The 16,623-nt window shown below is 39.8% G+C and overlaps 1 protein-coding gene across 2 annotated transcripts in view; it reads right to left on the minus strand.

Moving 5' to 3' along the window:
- The window catches only part of LOC145354910 (ATP-dependent RNA helicase with zinc finger domain-like), a 377,450-nt gene that overhangs the window by 63,271 nt on the left and 297,556 nt on the right, over positions 1-16,623 (minus strand). For both annotated transcript variants that reach the window (XM_080206535.1, XM_080206534.1), the window contains 3 exons: positions 14,715-14,794; positions 4,142-4,571; positions 283-529 (listed from right to left, as the gene is read on the minus strand). In XM_080206535.1, coding sequence (XP_080062661.1) covers positions 283-529; positions 4,142-4,571; positions 14,715-14,794 — 757 coding nt within the window. The remainder of the gene's footprint in view (positions 1-282; positions 530-4,141; positions 4,572-14,714; positions 14,795-16,623) is intronic.

A 16,623-nucleotide genomic window follows, 5' to 3' on the forward strand; every position in this document is an offset into this window, starting at 1 on the left:
GTGCTTATTGGAACACGGGCTTGTTTTCCAGTGCAAAAACTTGTAGGGCATGATGGGAAATGGAAAGGGATTTGGGATGGTGTCGATATCAAAGTTAAAAAGGGTACATTTTCCTGAAGTCATAAGATCAACCAATATAAAGTAATTGTCTTATATCTACAACTATTATTGGCAGAAATCCAGGTGTAAGATACCAGAGCTAGGTATGATAAGTGGCTTGGATAGACCTATAGCAAATAGCATATAAAGAAAAATATTGGAATAGTGAAAACATATAGTTACCTCTTCTGCACAATGACTGGGATGTCTCCATGCAGTTCTCCTATGTGACTGTAGAAGGGCTGTAGACTGAACTTGGAAGCATGTTCCTGAAGAAGGGCTTTGTGGGAGTTTGGAGAGTCCAGAACATCATTACAGTCGAGCAATTTGGGCACTGGATTTGAGTAGCTGTGTTCAGTCCATTGGCTGAGTCTGGAATGGAGCCGATTATTCTTCTGAACATGGGACTTCAACAAGGAATTTGTTGTGCCTGGGAAAAAATTCTGATGTTTCATCTTGGTTGCCGAATGATTTCCAAAGAAAAATTGACTATTAAGAAATGTGTTAGTTTAGAGAATTTCTCAATATCCAACAAATAAACCATAATTAGTAACTTGTACTTGTATGTGAGGAAAGGTAGGAAAGAAAGAAGGAAAGGGGATGAGGGCAGAGACAATCCCTCTGAATACAAAAGCAAAACACTGCAGAGGGTGAGCATCTGAAATAAAAATGGAAAAGTCCTGGGAATACTTAGGTGGGCATCTTCTGTGGAAAAAGAAAGAAAGTGGGTGTTTCGAGTTAAAGATCTTCCTTCAGAACTGGAAAAAGATAGAACCGTAGCAGGGTTTAAACAGGTACTGAGTCAGGGAAATGCTAAGGAGGTCATGGTGGGAATCAAAGAACAAAATGGAAGATCTGTATCAGGGTGGAAGGCAGGAGAGAAGAAATGACAAAAGGGATTATGTTGTAAATTTAGAGGAGGTGATAGTGAAACACGATGACTCTAAAGCAACTGTAAATGGCAAAGCAGGATCATTATAAACAGCTGCCATCCAAAAAATGCTTATGATCTGAAAATACTGTACTCAGTGAGTCCCAGAGGCTATATAAAGTGTCTAAGTGAAAAATTAGGTACTGTTCTTTGAGCCTCAAATGAGTTAAATCCAAACAGTATCAGAGGTCAGCACAGGGAGGTTAAGAATGGAGCAAAGAATTAAAATGGCAGGTGACCAGAAGTTCAAAGACAGGCTTGAAATTTACACAAACATTCTGCAAAACAATCCGCATTTAGGCTTCCCAATGTGAAGGAGATGGCACCATGAGCTGCGGATGCTAAACTGGAAACAGCATAAATAAATCGCTGTTTCACTTGGGAAGGGGGTAAACATAATGAGAGGTACTCTAATTGGCAGAATGTGACAAGTGGTGTCCACAAGGATCTGTATTGGGGATGAAACTATTTACCATATTTATTAACAACTTAGCTGATGGGACAGAAAGATACATATTTAAGCTTGCTTAGAGGAAATATAAGCAGTGTAGATGGAAGCATAAAATTACAAAGAAATATTGATATATTATATGACTGGGTAAAATTGTGGTAATTTCAATGAAAGTAGATGTGAAGTTGTCCACTTTAGACCTGAAATGGACAGGATAGAGTATTTTCTAAATGAAATGTTAGAGGTCTGAAGGCACTTGGGGTCCAAGGTACACAGATCATTAAAATGCCATGAATAGGGACATAAAATCATCAAAACAACTAATGGAATACTGACTGATATTAATACCTAAAGGACTAGGATACAAGGAGATAGAAATCATGCTTCAGTTATAAAAAGCTCTGGTTTGGTCATAGCTGGAATACAGTGAGCAGCTCTGGGCACCACCCCTTAGAAGTGATATACTGACCTTGGGGGCGGGGGGGCGGGGGGAGAGGGGGAGAGTGCAGTGCAGATTTCCCTGAATTGTACCAGGACTCCAAGAGTTAAATTACAAAATAAATTACACAAACCCGGTTTATATTCCTTGGAGTTTGGAAAATTAAGTGAGATTTGATTGAAAGTTTCAAATCAATAGGGGGAAAGATAGAGCAGATAGAGAGAAGCCTTTTCCTCTGGCTAGGAAGTCTTAAACTATGGGCATCATCTAAATATTAGAATCAGCCCTTTCAGGAGTGAAGTTAGGGAACAGAAAAGGTGATGGAAGTACAAAATTACAGAGATGCTGATAGATTATGCCAATTATGTGAATGGGCATTACTGATTCAAGTGGATTTCAATATAGGAACTTTGAGGTCATCCTCTTTGAACCTAAAAAGGACAGAATTTTTAAATGGTAAAAATTGAGGAACAGTGGAATGCCAAAGACACTTGGAGCACAGATGCAGACATTAAAATGTTATCAACAGATACAGAAAATGATAAAAGGCTAAAAATTAAAAGTCCTGATTAGACCACAGCTGCAGTAATGTTATTTGTTCTGGATGCACGCCTTAAGGAGGAAATATTCGCATAGATTTACCACCTGCACTTTAAAAGTTCCATTACAAAGACAAATATCATTGCGATCTGTGGAATTTAGGAGGCTAAGGCGTAATTTGATCAAAGTTTTCAGCTGTTAAGTGGCACAGATAAGCTACATGTAGAGAAACTATTTCAGTTGTCTGGGGAGTCTAGGACCAGGGATCAAAAATTAGAGCCAGGTCTTTCAAGAATGAAATTAGGAAATAGTTCTACGCACAAGGGATGGAAGAAGTTTGGAACTCTTTCTAAATGGCAACTGATGCTGATCAATTATTGTTAGTTCTAAGACAGATTTTTGTGAACCAAGGGTATTGAGGGATTATGGGACAAAAGTGGGTATATGGAGTTAGGTAGTGGATGCTGACTGACGTTACTGAATGATGGCAGAACAGGGTCAAGAGACTAGATACTTATTCTTGTTCCAATGGTTCCCCTTAGGTAGAGAAGATTAGGGAAAGATTAATATGGAATTTAAAATTATTAATGGTTTGACAGAGCAAAGAGGGAGAACTTATTTCCTCTGGCAAATTGGTCACGAGGTCATAGATTTTAAATAATTGACAAAAGAAGTAGAGGAGAACCTTATTCACACAAAGGTTTGTTAACATCTGGAACACACTACATGAAAGGGTGGTGGAAGCAAATTCCACAGGGAATTGAAGAAAACAAATTTTCTGGGATATGAGGAAAAAGCTGGAGAGTGGGACTAAATTGGGCAGCTATTTCAAAAGAGCTGCCACAGGTACAATATTTTAAATGGCTACTTCTATTTTCAAGGATTCAATGATTATATTTTAATATTATTGCTTGGATTATATCACTCCTTTTTGTTCACATAAACTGTCCTACTGGACCCTGAGGTTCATCAGAACAGATTCATTAATAAGAGAAACAGGAAACCAAAGTCTAACGAAATTGTTGCACGGCAGTTTAAAAACAGATTAAGGATTTTGTAAAGAATCTTACTCAGTATGGTTGAAGTTTTATATGAGAAATTAGAACCATAAAACTAAGCACATTGTAAGTGATATATTACATCTCATATATTACATTATGTTAGGTTCAATTATAGGTGGACAATGGATATTACAGTAATTGCTCATAACAAGCCTCATTAAACTTATAGTTTATAAACCAAAATGCATCATCAAAAATTAAATCAGACAGATAACTGCATGCCACTATTTTACAAAATGCTTTCTTGTGCCTGGTGAAAAACACACAATCCTGATATATTCTCCTCCCCGGCTTTCTATTCTTGGAAGTTCTGACCTGTGCTGGAACGCCAGACTCTTTCCAGTGTTTCAAGAAAACTTGGACATAATCTACACATATAGACATACACTATTATACACAAACATGCACTTCACAAACTGAATCCCAGGGTAATGAAGCCAAATCTAGTGACCATATTGCTGTTTTAGCTGATGTCAGCTTACCCAACACAGGCAAATAATCATACCAATGACAATTCTGGTCAGTGGAGCCTTAGTTGCACAGAAACAACTTCTTTACCAATTAAGTTATTTGAGAAGTTTTGAAAAGAGCTTAATGTCAACAAAACTTCATATACTTACCCAAGAGAGCTTGCCCTCGAAAAACATGGTCATGTTCATCAAAATGAACATGTTGAGCTCCATGGTGCTTTGAGAGATTGTTTGAGCTGGATGTTGAAGCGGGTGACAGCTGGTGATGAATTGCAATGTGGGGTGACAGCTGACCCCTGTTATTGTTCTCAAACTGAGGTGGGAGTGCTGCCTGAGCCTGGATGTAACAAGAGTGACCTGGAATCTGTCCCGGAGAAATTGAAGAATGTTTCTGGGGACTGCACAAATTTTGCTGGTTAAAGGGCCGACTAGAACTCTGAATATTCTGTGAACAAAAGCCTTGTTGTGACATCAACTGTGAGTAGGCCTGATCATGAATATGATTGTGACCAGGATTAAATTTTATAGTTGGAGTCATGTTCATCAGGTTGTCAGAAAGCCATACAGGGCCACCTTGAACCTGAAAGAGAAATAAACAGGAAATCACACACATTCACATTTCACATGGAAACAGAGGGCTTATTAATTAACCAGGCCATTCAATTCTGCACGTGTAAATGAAAATGGAACTGGAAATGTTCTTTCAGACAAATCTGAATGTGCAACTTTTTTTTGACCTCTATCAAAGACTAAGGCCATTATTTTGGCCTGAACTACAACAAACAAACATTCTAGCTATATTAAACACGACTGAAACAAATTATGTAAAACAAATCTAACAGCACAGTATATTCAGGAAATTCTAGAGCTCAGCCATGCCATTTATGGGAGGCACCAAGCATAGCACAATGACATCTCCAGATGGCAGGACAGAGTTCTTCAACTAAGTGTTTCACTCATCAGAATCTTTCTTAAAACCTGGAAGCAGATTGCCTGCTCACAGGTTTGAGAGAAACAACAAAAGGTTTTGTGTTAAACTGGGATCTATAAAATCATCAAGTAGGGGTTGGAATAGAGTTCACTACAAGAACAAGATCTTGAGAATTTGATTTCTTCATTTATTTCTGCTGTTTTGTATTTTTTCTGCAAATAGTTTTCCCTTTCGAAAGACAGTAAATATTTTTTTGAAGTCCATGTGATGTACAGGACAGACAACCTGGTCCTGAATATGTTTGTGTTCAGGATTAACAACAGTAAAGGAATGGTAAATGGCTTGGACAGTAACTTTCAGGTGGTGGTATTCCACTGAGCCTAATGCCCTTATCCATCTAGGTGGTGGAGGACATCAGTTTGAAAGATGCTATCACAGGAGGTTTGGCGAGTTGCTGAAGTGTATTTTGTAGAAGATGCAGACTGTTGCCGTTGTGCATGAGTGGTGGAGGGAATAAGTGTTTAAAGTGGTGGATAGGGTGCGAATCAAGTAGCTCCTTTGCCTTTGGCATCTAGCTTCTTGGGTGTTGTTGGAGTTGAACTCATCCAGGCACCTTGTAGACAAAGGACAGCTTTTGGCGAGTCAGGTGGTGACTTACTTGTTGCATAATTCCTAATTTCTGACTTGCTCTTGTTGCCACAACACTTGTGTGACTGATAAGCCCCAAGATGAAGGAGGAATTTAGTAATGATAATACCATTCAATGTCAAGGTGAGATGGTTAGATTCTCTCTTGTTGGAGATGGTTATTGCCTGGCATGTGTGCGACATGAATGTTACTTGCCACTTTTCAGCCCAAGTCTGAATGTTGTCCAGATCTTGGCCGTGTCCAAGTACAGCTGTTTCAGCACCTAGGAGTTGTAAATGATACTGAACATGGTGTAATCATCAGCAAACACCCCCACTTCTGCCTTTATGTTGGAAGGTCATTGATGTGACAGCTGAAGATGGTAGGGTCTAGGACACCACCCGTAGGAACTCCTGCAGCAATATCCTGGGACTAAGACGACTGGCCTTCAACAATTCCAATCATCTTGCTTTATGCTAGGTATTTCTTAAATTAAGTACATGAAGGGGAAAAAATGAGACTTTGCACTGAGTCAAAGGTTTTGAAATAAGTATTGGTTAATGAGTTTTACGTGTTGAAAGGTTTGCACAGGAGGTTACAAGTGTGAACTGGAGAGAGAAAATGGCCACATTAAATTGCAGCTATTGATCATGATCAACTGGCAATACAACAAAGATAACCCATAGAAACTAGTCAGTGTTCCAACATACACAGAAGATGGTGCTCAAGGTCTTCAGGATTTATGCATTCTGAGAGGTCCAGGTGATAAGGGAATCAAGCTACACAAATCCGTCTGCTAAATGTGTAGAGAATGAATCAGTCGGCCTCATTATGATGGTTCCATTGTAAGTAGAATGGATTACTTGCAGCAGAATATTGCTCTTATTTTATTGAACTTTTGTTGACAGTTGTTTGATCATAAGCAACTAATTCACTTTCCCAAGGATAAAGATTATGATTTCATTTGTGCCCTATTACACTACTACAGTGACTATCTTCAAAAATGCTTCATTGGCTATAAAACACTTGGGATGTCCAGTGATTGCGAAAGATACTAGTTATATAATTACAAGTCTTTTCTATTTCTTAAATATTGATGGTGTATTATGAAATATGCAGTGCTTTATTCTGCTCATTGACAGAAACGTATGTAACTTAGAATATCCCTTTAAGGAAACCAGAAATAATTACTTAAATGGGCACATCATACAATCAATTAAAAGCTAATTGCTGGATTCTTGATGGATAGACAGTGGCTTGTGGAAAAATCAACCTGGTTTCTTTCAGAAGAAAGCAACACATATTTATTTAGTGCCTTTAACATAATAGAATGCCCCAGGGCACTTCACAGGAGCATTATTATACAATAAAACAAAATATGACACTGAGAAACTAGATCAGTTGACCAAATGCTTGGACATAAAGATAGGTTTTAAACAATGTCATAAATGTAATGAGAGAAGTAAAGAGGCAGAGAGGTGTGGAGAGCATAAAATTTGCCCCTTCCTTTCTTTTTAATAAAAGCAGCAAAACCTTTTGTAGATAAGCAGTTCTTTCTTCCTGTGGCATGTTTCCCAGTGGTGGAAGGTTGCCCGCCATTGGCCAATAGTCAGATCTTCTGGTCCTATCGCTGTCAGTGGGATTTCCCATTTATTCTATCCCCTGCTGCTGGAAAATCCATGGCAGGGGTTCACCATTAGTGGGGACAGAAGATCCATCTGGCAGGAAGGGCCAGAAAATCCCCCGCAGTGTGTGATGAAATGTGTTTCAAAATACACTATAGTCTGGAAATATATCTTAACCAGCAGATGTTACAACATAACAAACCTGGCAGGAAAGAAAGGTTTTTGGTGTTGCTTGGATCTGGCATATTGGGCTGTGGCTCAACAGCAGTGTTGGCTAGTAAGGCCCAGGAGAATGGACTGCCACTGGTCCCTCCTTTCAAATCAACAGTCCCTAAATCTGTACCAAATTCCTACTGATAAGCTTACTTCTCCAATCTGTTCATATCCCTTTCGCATTCTCACACACATGCACAATTACTTTCTCCATTGTCAGTGTAGTTTTAAACTTTGTTTCTTAGAATTAAATATATATATAAAATTACATAACTCCACGATCTTCTTAACTTGCATATTCCATAAGCAAAAGATATTTTTTTAAATACTCAACAATTAATCCTTGTGCGGTTTACTAGTTTTATTTACTTTGTTGATTCTGTAAACAAACTTGGTCAAAAATAGCATAGAAAAAGGTTTATTCATTGAACTTTCAAGGATAATGAACAAGAATAAAATCTTCTGTTTATTTTCTAACTATCAAAGGAACCATAATAACAGGTGTTGTTATTCACACATACTGTCGCTCACAGATGTTGCCCATCTGGTGGGGAGTTTATCACATAAAATCTGTAACAAACTTATACAAATGTGATCATTTGCCTTAAATAAAATTAGAGACTTTAATCTCCAAATTCTTTCAGGAAAAGCAAAGAAATTTCTCGACTTCATACAGTGATGCGGCACACAAATTGCACACTGAAAAATTCTGTTTTTGTTTTGCTTTTGTTTCAAGGTAAAGAGGGGTTATTTACACAAGCTTTCAAAAATATTTAACAAAACATACAAGAAGCTTACAGCAAAGGTTATAGCTCAAAGCTCAGGAGAAATATATCTATATGGATAGAGACAATTTTAATGCTGAAATCAAAAGAGATGATATAAAGGGGAGTTCTTTCAGATGGGAATAATGTAACAAGTGTTGTTGCATTGGGGTGTTTGTTGGAGAGATTATTTATTATAAATAATTTGGACTCAAGAATTTGGGGTAGGATTAGGGTTGGGTAGGGTTGCAATATCAAACTTCTCTGGCGCAGCAAATTGCATAACATGGTAAATTGTGACAAGGACTGTGAAACTGCAGAAGCAGATGCTTAGGGAAACAAAATGGGCAGTTGGAGCTCAGTGTAAAAACAAAAATACTATTGCAAGAGGATGATTTTCAACATACTTGCCTCGCAGAAAATATGTATGTGGGCATTTAAAATTCCACACCTGTTGAAAAGCAACCGAGTTTCTCTATTTCCAATTTTAATTGGTGTTTCAACTAAGTTGCCTGCCTAAGGCCTGCTACCTCTTAATTTATGTAGGCTAACCTGGTCTGCTAACATTATGGGTCCCAGGCAGCAATTTTAACTTTGAGTGGGGATGTTACCATGGTGAAGCCAGCATGAAGACATTTGGAAGCTGAAGAGCCCCTAGATGTAAAATGTTTTACTTTGCATTGTGGAGTCAGGAGAAGACCATACCCCAGAAGCTCCTTTCCAACACTTTCCTCAGTGCAGGTGGACTGCTATTGTTTGGAGGCCAGTAGTCAGTTCCCATCCATTTGCCAAAGTGTCACACTGCTGCACAATGGCTCAATGATTAGCGCTGCAGCCGAACAGCACCAGGGGCCCGGGTTCAATTCCAGCCTTGGGTGACATCATGGAGTTTGCACATTTTCCCCTTGTCTGCATGGATTTCCCCCAGGGGCTCTGGTTTCCTCCCACACCCCAAAGATGTGCAGATTAGATGGATTGGCCATGCTAAATTGTCTCTTGGTGTCAAGGGGACAACTAGGGTAAATATGTGGGATTACAGGAATAGGGCCAGGGTGGAATTTGTTTTTTGGCCCAGGCTCGATGGATTGAATAATCTCCTTCTGCACTGTAGGGATTCCACGATTCTATGAAATCTGCTTATCCAGGATCACAAAATCTTTACAGTGCAGAAGGAGACCATTCAGCCCATCAGATCTGCATCAGCTCTCTGAAAGAGCATTCTACCTAATCCCACTCCCCTGCCTCAACCCCGTAACCTTGCACACATTCTTTATTTTCATATAGCAATCCAATTCCCTTTTGAATACCTGGATCAAACCTGCTTCCACCACTCTTTTAGAAAGACTGTTGCATATTCCAGTCACCCACTGATTGAATATTATTTTCTCACATCACTTGTACTTCTTTTGCCAATTGTTTTGAATCTGTGTCCTCTAGTTCTTGATGCTCTCGAGTGATAATAGTTTCTCATCATTTACCTTGTCTGTTGCCCTCAGAATCTTGAATACCTCCCTCAAGTCTCCTCTCAGCTTTCTTTTCTCCAAGAAAAACACACCAACCACTCCAATATTTCCTTCTCGCTACAGTTCTTTATCCCTGGAAACATTTTTGTGAATCTCCTCTGTACTCTCTCCAATGCCTTCACATCCTTCCTCAAGTATGACACCCGGAACTGGATGCAAGTACTCAAAACAAGGCTCAACAAGTGTCTAACATTGCCTCCTTACTCTTGTATCCAATACCCCATTAATAAAACCTAAAATACTATATGCTTTATGAACTGCTCTTTCAACATGCCCTACTATCTTCACTGATTTATGCATATATACACCAAGGTTGTGTTTCTGTATCTCCCTTAGCATTTCTCCCTTTATTTAATACTATCTCTCCAAATTCCTCCTGCCAAAATTAATCACCTCAAATTACACTGCATTGAATTTCATCTGCCACTTGTCTGTGCAATCGAACAGCCTATGTCCTTCCGAATCTCAGAATCCCCACAGTGCATAAGGAGGCCATTCAGCCCATCAAGTTGGCATCGACCACAATCCCACCCTGGCCCTATCCCTGTAACCCAATATTTACCCTAGCTAGTTTCCCTGACACTAAGTGGCAATTTAGCATGATCAATCAACCAGACCCTCATATCTTTGAACTGTAGGAGGAAACCAGAGCACTTGGAGGAGACACACGCAGATACGGGGAGCATGTGCAAATTCCATATAGACAGTGACCCAAGCCGGGAATCGAACCCAGGTCCCTGGTGCCGTGTTAACCACTGTGCCGCTCTAAGTTCAAGTCTATCTCTTGAGAATTGTCAATGTTTCCAATCTTTGTATCGTCTGCAAATTATGCCCTGAACAGCACAACCTAGGTCATTAATATATATGTCAGGAAGAGCAAGTGTCCCAACACTGACTCCTGGGGAACTCCACCACAAACTCTCCTCCAATCATTCATCACTACTTTCTGTTTCCTGTCAATCAACCAATTTCTGATCCAAATGCCTACTTTCCCTTTTATTCAGTATGCTAGGAATCTGCTCACAAGTCTGTCGTGTGGCATGAAATCAAATATCTTTTGAAAATTCATATACACCACATCAACATTGTCTTTTTCAACTTTCTCTGTTAGCTTTGCAAAACAATTCAAGCTAGTTAAGCACGATTTTCCCTTCATGAATCCATGTTGGCTTTCCTTGATTATCCCGCACATGTTTAAGTGACTAACTATTTTGTCCCAAGCTATAGTTTCCAGAAATTTCCCCACCACTGAAATCAAAGTGAATGGCTTGTAGTTGCTGACTTTATCCTTGTACTCCTTTTTGAACAAGTGTGTAACATTCACAATTCTCCAGCTCTCTGGCACCACCCCTGCGTCTAAGGAAGACGAGAAGAGTATCCTCTCCAATTTTCACTCTCATTTCCCTCACTATCATTGGATGCATCTCACCCAATCCTGGTACCTTATCAATCTTAAGTAAAGATAGCCCTTCTAACACCTCCTCTTCTCAATTGTAAATTCTTCCAATATACCAGTTACATCCTCTCTCACCTTGGCCTGAGTAACATCTTTTTCCTTAGTAAAGACAGATGCAAAGTACTTGTTTAATACCTCTACTATTACTCTTACTTCCACATGCAAGTCCCCCTTTTTATCCCTAATGGGCCCTACTCTTTCATTTAACACCCTTTTGTTATTTATATATCTATAGTAGACCTTGGAATTCCCTTTTATTTTAGCTGTCAGTTTCTTTTCATGCTCACTCTTTGCTTTTCTGATTAGATTTTTCATTTCCCCTCTGGTTCTTCTACATTCAGCCTGATTCTACATTGTATTTTCTACCTGATATCTGTTGTACATGCACTTCTTCCTTTTCACCTTCACCTCTATCATTCTTGTCATCCAGCATGTTCTAGATTTGTCTTATCTTTCCCCTTCAAGGAAATGCATCTCAAGATTGCTTGCAATATTTTTTGTTTAAAGATGGCCCATTGTTCAGACATCTTCTTTTCTGCCTACATTTGATTCCAACTCCATCAACTCAGCTGCATTTTCATTCCATCAAAATTGGCTTTCCCTCAATTAATCCCAGCTCTGGATTGTTCCTTGTCCTTTTCCATGGCCAACCTGAACCTTTTGATACAATGGTCACTGTCTCCTAAGTGTTCTCTCATTGATATTTGATCCACTTGGGCCAACTCATTCCACAGAACTTGTTCTAACAGTTCTTACCCTCTTGTTGGACTGGAAGCATACTGCTACAGCAAATTAACTTCAATATATTCCAGGAATGTTAAAATTAAAATCTTTCACAGAAACACATCTTAAAATAACATTTTAAATGAAGTTAAGAAGCAGAAAGGTCTGGGTCCAGGAATAGGCAAACAGAATCCTTGATTTTGTATCTAGATGATAAAAGACTACAAATCAAAGTGGAAGTTGCACACATGCGATGGTTGGAATGATGAATTCTCTGTCACAAATTGTTGAAGCAAATTCCATGAAGAGTTTTTAAAAGGGAATTAGTTAACTTGTTGAGAAAGAAGAACATAAAATGACATGAAGAATAACCCAGTGGGAACGGATGTGTAGAACAGGAGAAGCCTCCCATCCATCGACACTTCCCGCTGCCTCGGCAAAGCAGCCAGCATAATTAAGGCCCCACGGACCCCGGACATTTTCTCTTCCACCTTCTTCCATTGGGAAAAGATACAAAAGTTTGAAATCATGTACCGATTCAAAAACAGCTTCTTCCTTGCTGCCATCAGACTTTTGGTTGAACCTACCTCACATGAAGTTGATCTTTCTCTACACCTTAGCTATGACTGTAACACTACATCTTGCACTCTCTCCTTCTCTATGAATAGTATGCGTTGTCTGTATAATGCGCAAGAAACAATACTTTTCACTGTATACTAATACATGTGACAATAATAAATCAAATCAGAAAAAAAGGTAATGGATCTTGATGCCACAACCACACATTACGGAGAAAAGTAGAGACATAGACTGCTTTCAGGAGGTTGCAAGAAGGTCAACTTCTTTTTTGGAGTGCTTCTTTGAATATTAATAGCTTCTCCATAAGTTAATTAATAGGATTCTGATTCAAGAATAGACATTGTTTCATTCACAGGCTCCAGAGTTGAATGACCAGAGCAGCGTATGGTACTAAACCAGATGTGGTATTTCATATCAGTACTGCTATCTCTTGAAATTCCAATCCAGGTTGGGCATGTCTAAAATTCAGTTGACCCCCAAATCACACATCTCAATTGCAATTACATCAGTAATCCATTGTCAGGTGTCAAGGATTTGCTTAGCAGCAATAATAACAAGAATTTAAAAAGGCTTGAAAGGTAGAAACCTGCCTAGCAACAGTAACAGTCAGCATTCCCAGGGGCAGCCAAGCCTCTAAAAGTGATCAGGGCATTCCATGGGAATAAGAGCATTAAAGATGATCAGGTATGAATTGTTCTAGTATTAGAAAAAGATTACTTGGATGACTGCTGTAAAAATATTGACTAGAATTTTACTGCCCTACCCACCACGGGAATCGGAGCAGGTGAATGGCAGACAATGGGAAAGTCCATTAATCTCGGGCGGGATTTTACAGTTTCAGGGCAAGCAAAGCTGTAAAATCCCACCCACTACATTCCATAAGCAAAACCATTTTACCTGAATGACTGGGGGATTCAAGGCTATAGGAATGTTAAGTTCCACAGAAGGAAAAAATTCAAAATATGTGGACAGCTGATTCTCGAGTTTGAAATAACAAAAGGGGAAAGAGCATAACTCCCCTTAGAATCAGTCCACAGCTCACAGCCAGAAGCCAGTCCGCTACTCACAGTCAGGATCCTAGGACCCATTTCACAGTTAAGGGGTCCTTTAACATTGTTTACTTCTCAGAGGTACTATAGTGTTGCAGCTAAGGCTGAGAAACAAGGCATTTCAGGAAAACGCTGTAAAGGCAATTTAAATGTCTTTGGTGAACCAGGAAAATACATTGATCATTAGCCTCGTATTGTGTAGCTATATGCTGGATTTGATTTAGAGATTTTAATTTGGATTTGGGAACAGGAAGTTTTAGTGATGGGATTGTAGATATTTTGGAACAAGGGATAATTCTTTTTGTGTCTGTACTGGTGACACAGTGGTTAGCACTGCTGCCTCTCAGTACTAGGGACCTGGATTCAATTCCAGCCTTGGGTCACTGTCTGTGTGGAGTCTGCATGTTCTCTCCCCATATCTGCATGGTTTCCTCTGGGTGCTCTGGTTTCCTCTCTCAGTCCAAAGATGTGCAGGTTAGATTGATTGACCAAGCTAAATTGACTCTTAGTGTCAGGGGGATTAGCAGGGTAAATACGTGGGGTTACAGGGATAAGGCCTGGCTGGGATTATTGTTAGTGCAGACTCAATGGGTCAGATGGCCTCCTTATGGGCACTTTGGTGGTACAGTGATTAGCACTGCTGCCTCTCAGCGCCAGGGACCTGGGTTCAATTCAGGTCACTGTCTGTGTGGAGTTTGCACGTTCTTCCCACGTCCGCGTGGGTTTCCTCTGGGTGCTCTGGTTTCCTCCCTCAGTCCAGAGATGTTCTGGTTAGGTTGATTAGCTGCGTTAAATTGTCACATTATAAGGGGGATTTGCAGAGTAAACACATGGGGTTACAGGGATATGGCCTGAGTGGGATTGTTGTCAGCGCAGGCTCAATGGGCCTAATGGCCACCTTCTGCACAGTAGGGATTCTATGAATTTCTACATAAATTGTGCATTTAGTTATTCATGTACATAAGTGTCTTAGAGTATTGTAGTCCTTTTAATTGTGTATTTCTCTTTTAAGTAAACAAATATTAATTGTTTATTCAATGGCTGGACTGGTTCCTCACTGGGTTTTACACGACTCCTCACGATATTCCAAAAAAAATTCACCACCATGAACCAATGTTTGAAGTTGGGGCACAAGTAACATCAGCTTGGTTCATGACACAGGAGACAAATCAAGGTAATTTTCCTATTTGTGAACTAAAATTGCAACATACAAGTTAAAGGAGACGTAATTACCTTTTCCCTCATGTCATTATTCTTTCTGCTCAGAGTCCAAAATGATCCGACATCTGATCTTGGTGTTATTCTTTCTCTGCCTGAAAATGAACAATAGTGATTATTAGTGATGCTGCACTGATGTCTTTGCGTTTAGCACAATGAGATACTATCATATGCAATAAACCAATTCGGAAATGAAGCAAAGTTGTCCTGCAATGACCACTACACTCATTTTATTTTGTGCTTCCAAGTTTGCAACATGCTAGAGAACTTGTTTTTTATCTAGGGTATTCCAGTTTTGCTCCTGACTGAAAATGACAATGAGTACAGAAATATAAATGGAAAAATTTACATCTGTCCAACTTGAAACTCAATGTTCACAAACAAACTCCTACCCTGTAAAGGACAGTGCATTTTACAGTGAGGTAGCACTGGAAATCATGCTGCCTATAAACACTATGATAAGCAGTTGATAGAAAACTTGCTTCAGATTTTATTTTTTTCTACCACTATGCATTGTTTTGAGATTGCAGATATAAGAACAGGAAATGCTGGAAATACTGGAGCAAGTCAGGCAGCATCCATGGGAACAGGAACAAAATTAACATTTCAGATCAATAACCTTTTATCAGAGGTTTCAGGTCAATGACCCTTCTCCGATAAAAATTCATTAGCTTGAAATCTTAACTTTGTTTTCTCTTCAAATGCTGCCAGACCTGCCATTTCCAGCATCTTCTATTTTTATTTTATTTGAGATTTCAGAATTCTTTTTCAGTGCAGGAACCTTCTTAGATGGTTCCCACGCCAAAGACTCACAGCAATTGCTGCCACTTATTCCATATGTAGATAAACCAATAGCTCAGATTAAAAAAAACAGATAATTAAAGACAAATTAAAAAACTGCATCTGACTGGAACTAAAATCAGAATTGTAGAAGGTGGAATGCATATAAAGGTGATGGTCGAAAGCAATGATTTTTTTTTAAAGTAGTTCAGTTTTTTGTAGTTTGCCCTGGTCGTTTTCCGCTGACCATTGCCTGCTTCATTACACCCCGGCCAGTTTACCACTGGCATGGATCCCATCTTGCAGTCGAACAAACAAAATAAAACACAAGGTGACACTGTTCACCATTGGCACTTGGAACGTGCGCACGCTTTTGGACAACCCTACAGCAGACAGACCAGAGAGAAGAACAGCCTTAGTTGCCAGAGAGCTTGCAAGGTACAACACTGATATTGCAGCCTGGAGTGAAACTCGTCTTTCCAACGTAGGTCAGTTGACTGAAACTGGATATACTTTTTTCTGGAGTGGTTGCAGCAGCAATGAGCATTGTGATGCTGGAGTTGGATTTGCCATCAGGAGTCATCTTGTTCGGAAACTTGATAGTCTACCCAAGGGTGTGAATGACTGGCTTATGACATTACTTCCTCTGCTACAGAACAGAAGTCAAGCCACCCTGATCAGCACCTATGCCCCCACAACGGACAACCCAGACGAGCTGAAAGACAAGTTCTACGAAGAACTAGACGCCCTATCAACAGTGAGCCATGCCGACAAGCTGATCTTGCTTGGTGATTTCAATGCAAGAGTAGGGTGCGATGCTGCAATCTGGCAGGGAGTCACTGGGAGGCATGGAGTGGGCAAGTGTAACAGTAATGGCCTACTCTTACTGAAGACCCGTGCAGCACATGACCTCCTCATCATCAACACAACCTTCCGTCTGCCTACCCGTAACAAGACCTCTTGGATGCACCCCCACTCGAAGCATTGGCATCTTATCGATTGTGTCATTGTCAGGAGAAAAGACAGGCAGGATGTCAGAGTGACCAAGGCCACGTGTGGTGCTGACTGCTGGACAGATCACAGGCTCATTATCTCCAAAACGAGGCTCAGCATCAGACCCAAGAGGTGACCACAAAGAAGCAAG

The sequence above is a fragment of the Carcharhinus amblyrhynchos genome, chromosome 18 (assembly GCF_965287045.1).
Source record: "Carcharhinus amblyrhynchos chromosome 18, sCarAmb.v2.hapA, whole genome shotgun sequence".
Lineage (NCBI taxonomy): Eukaryota > Metazoa > Chordata > Chondrichthyes > Carcharhiniformes > Carcharhinidae > Carcharhinus > Carcharhinus amblyrhynchos.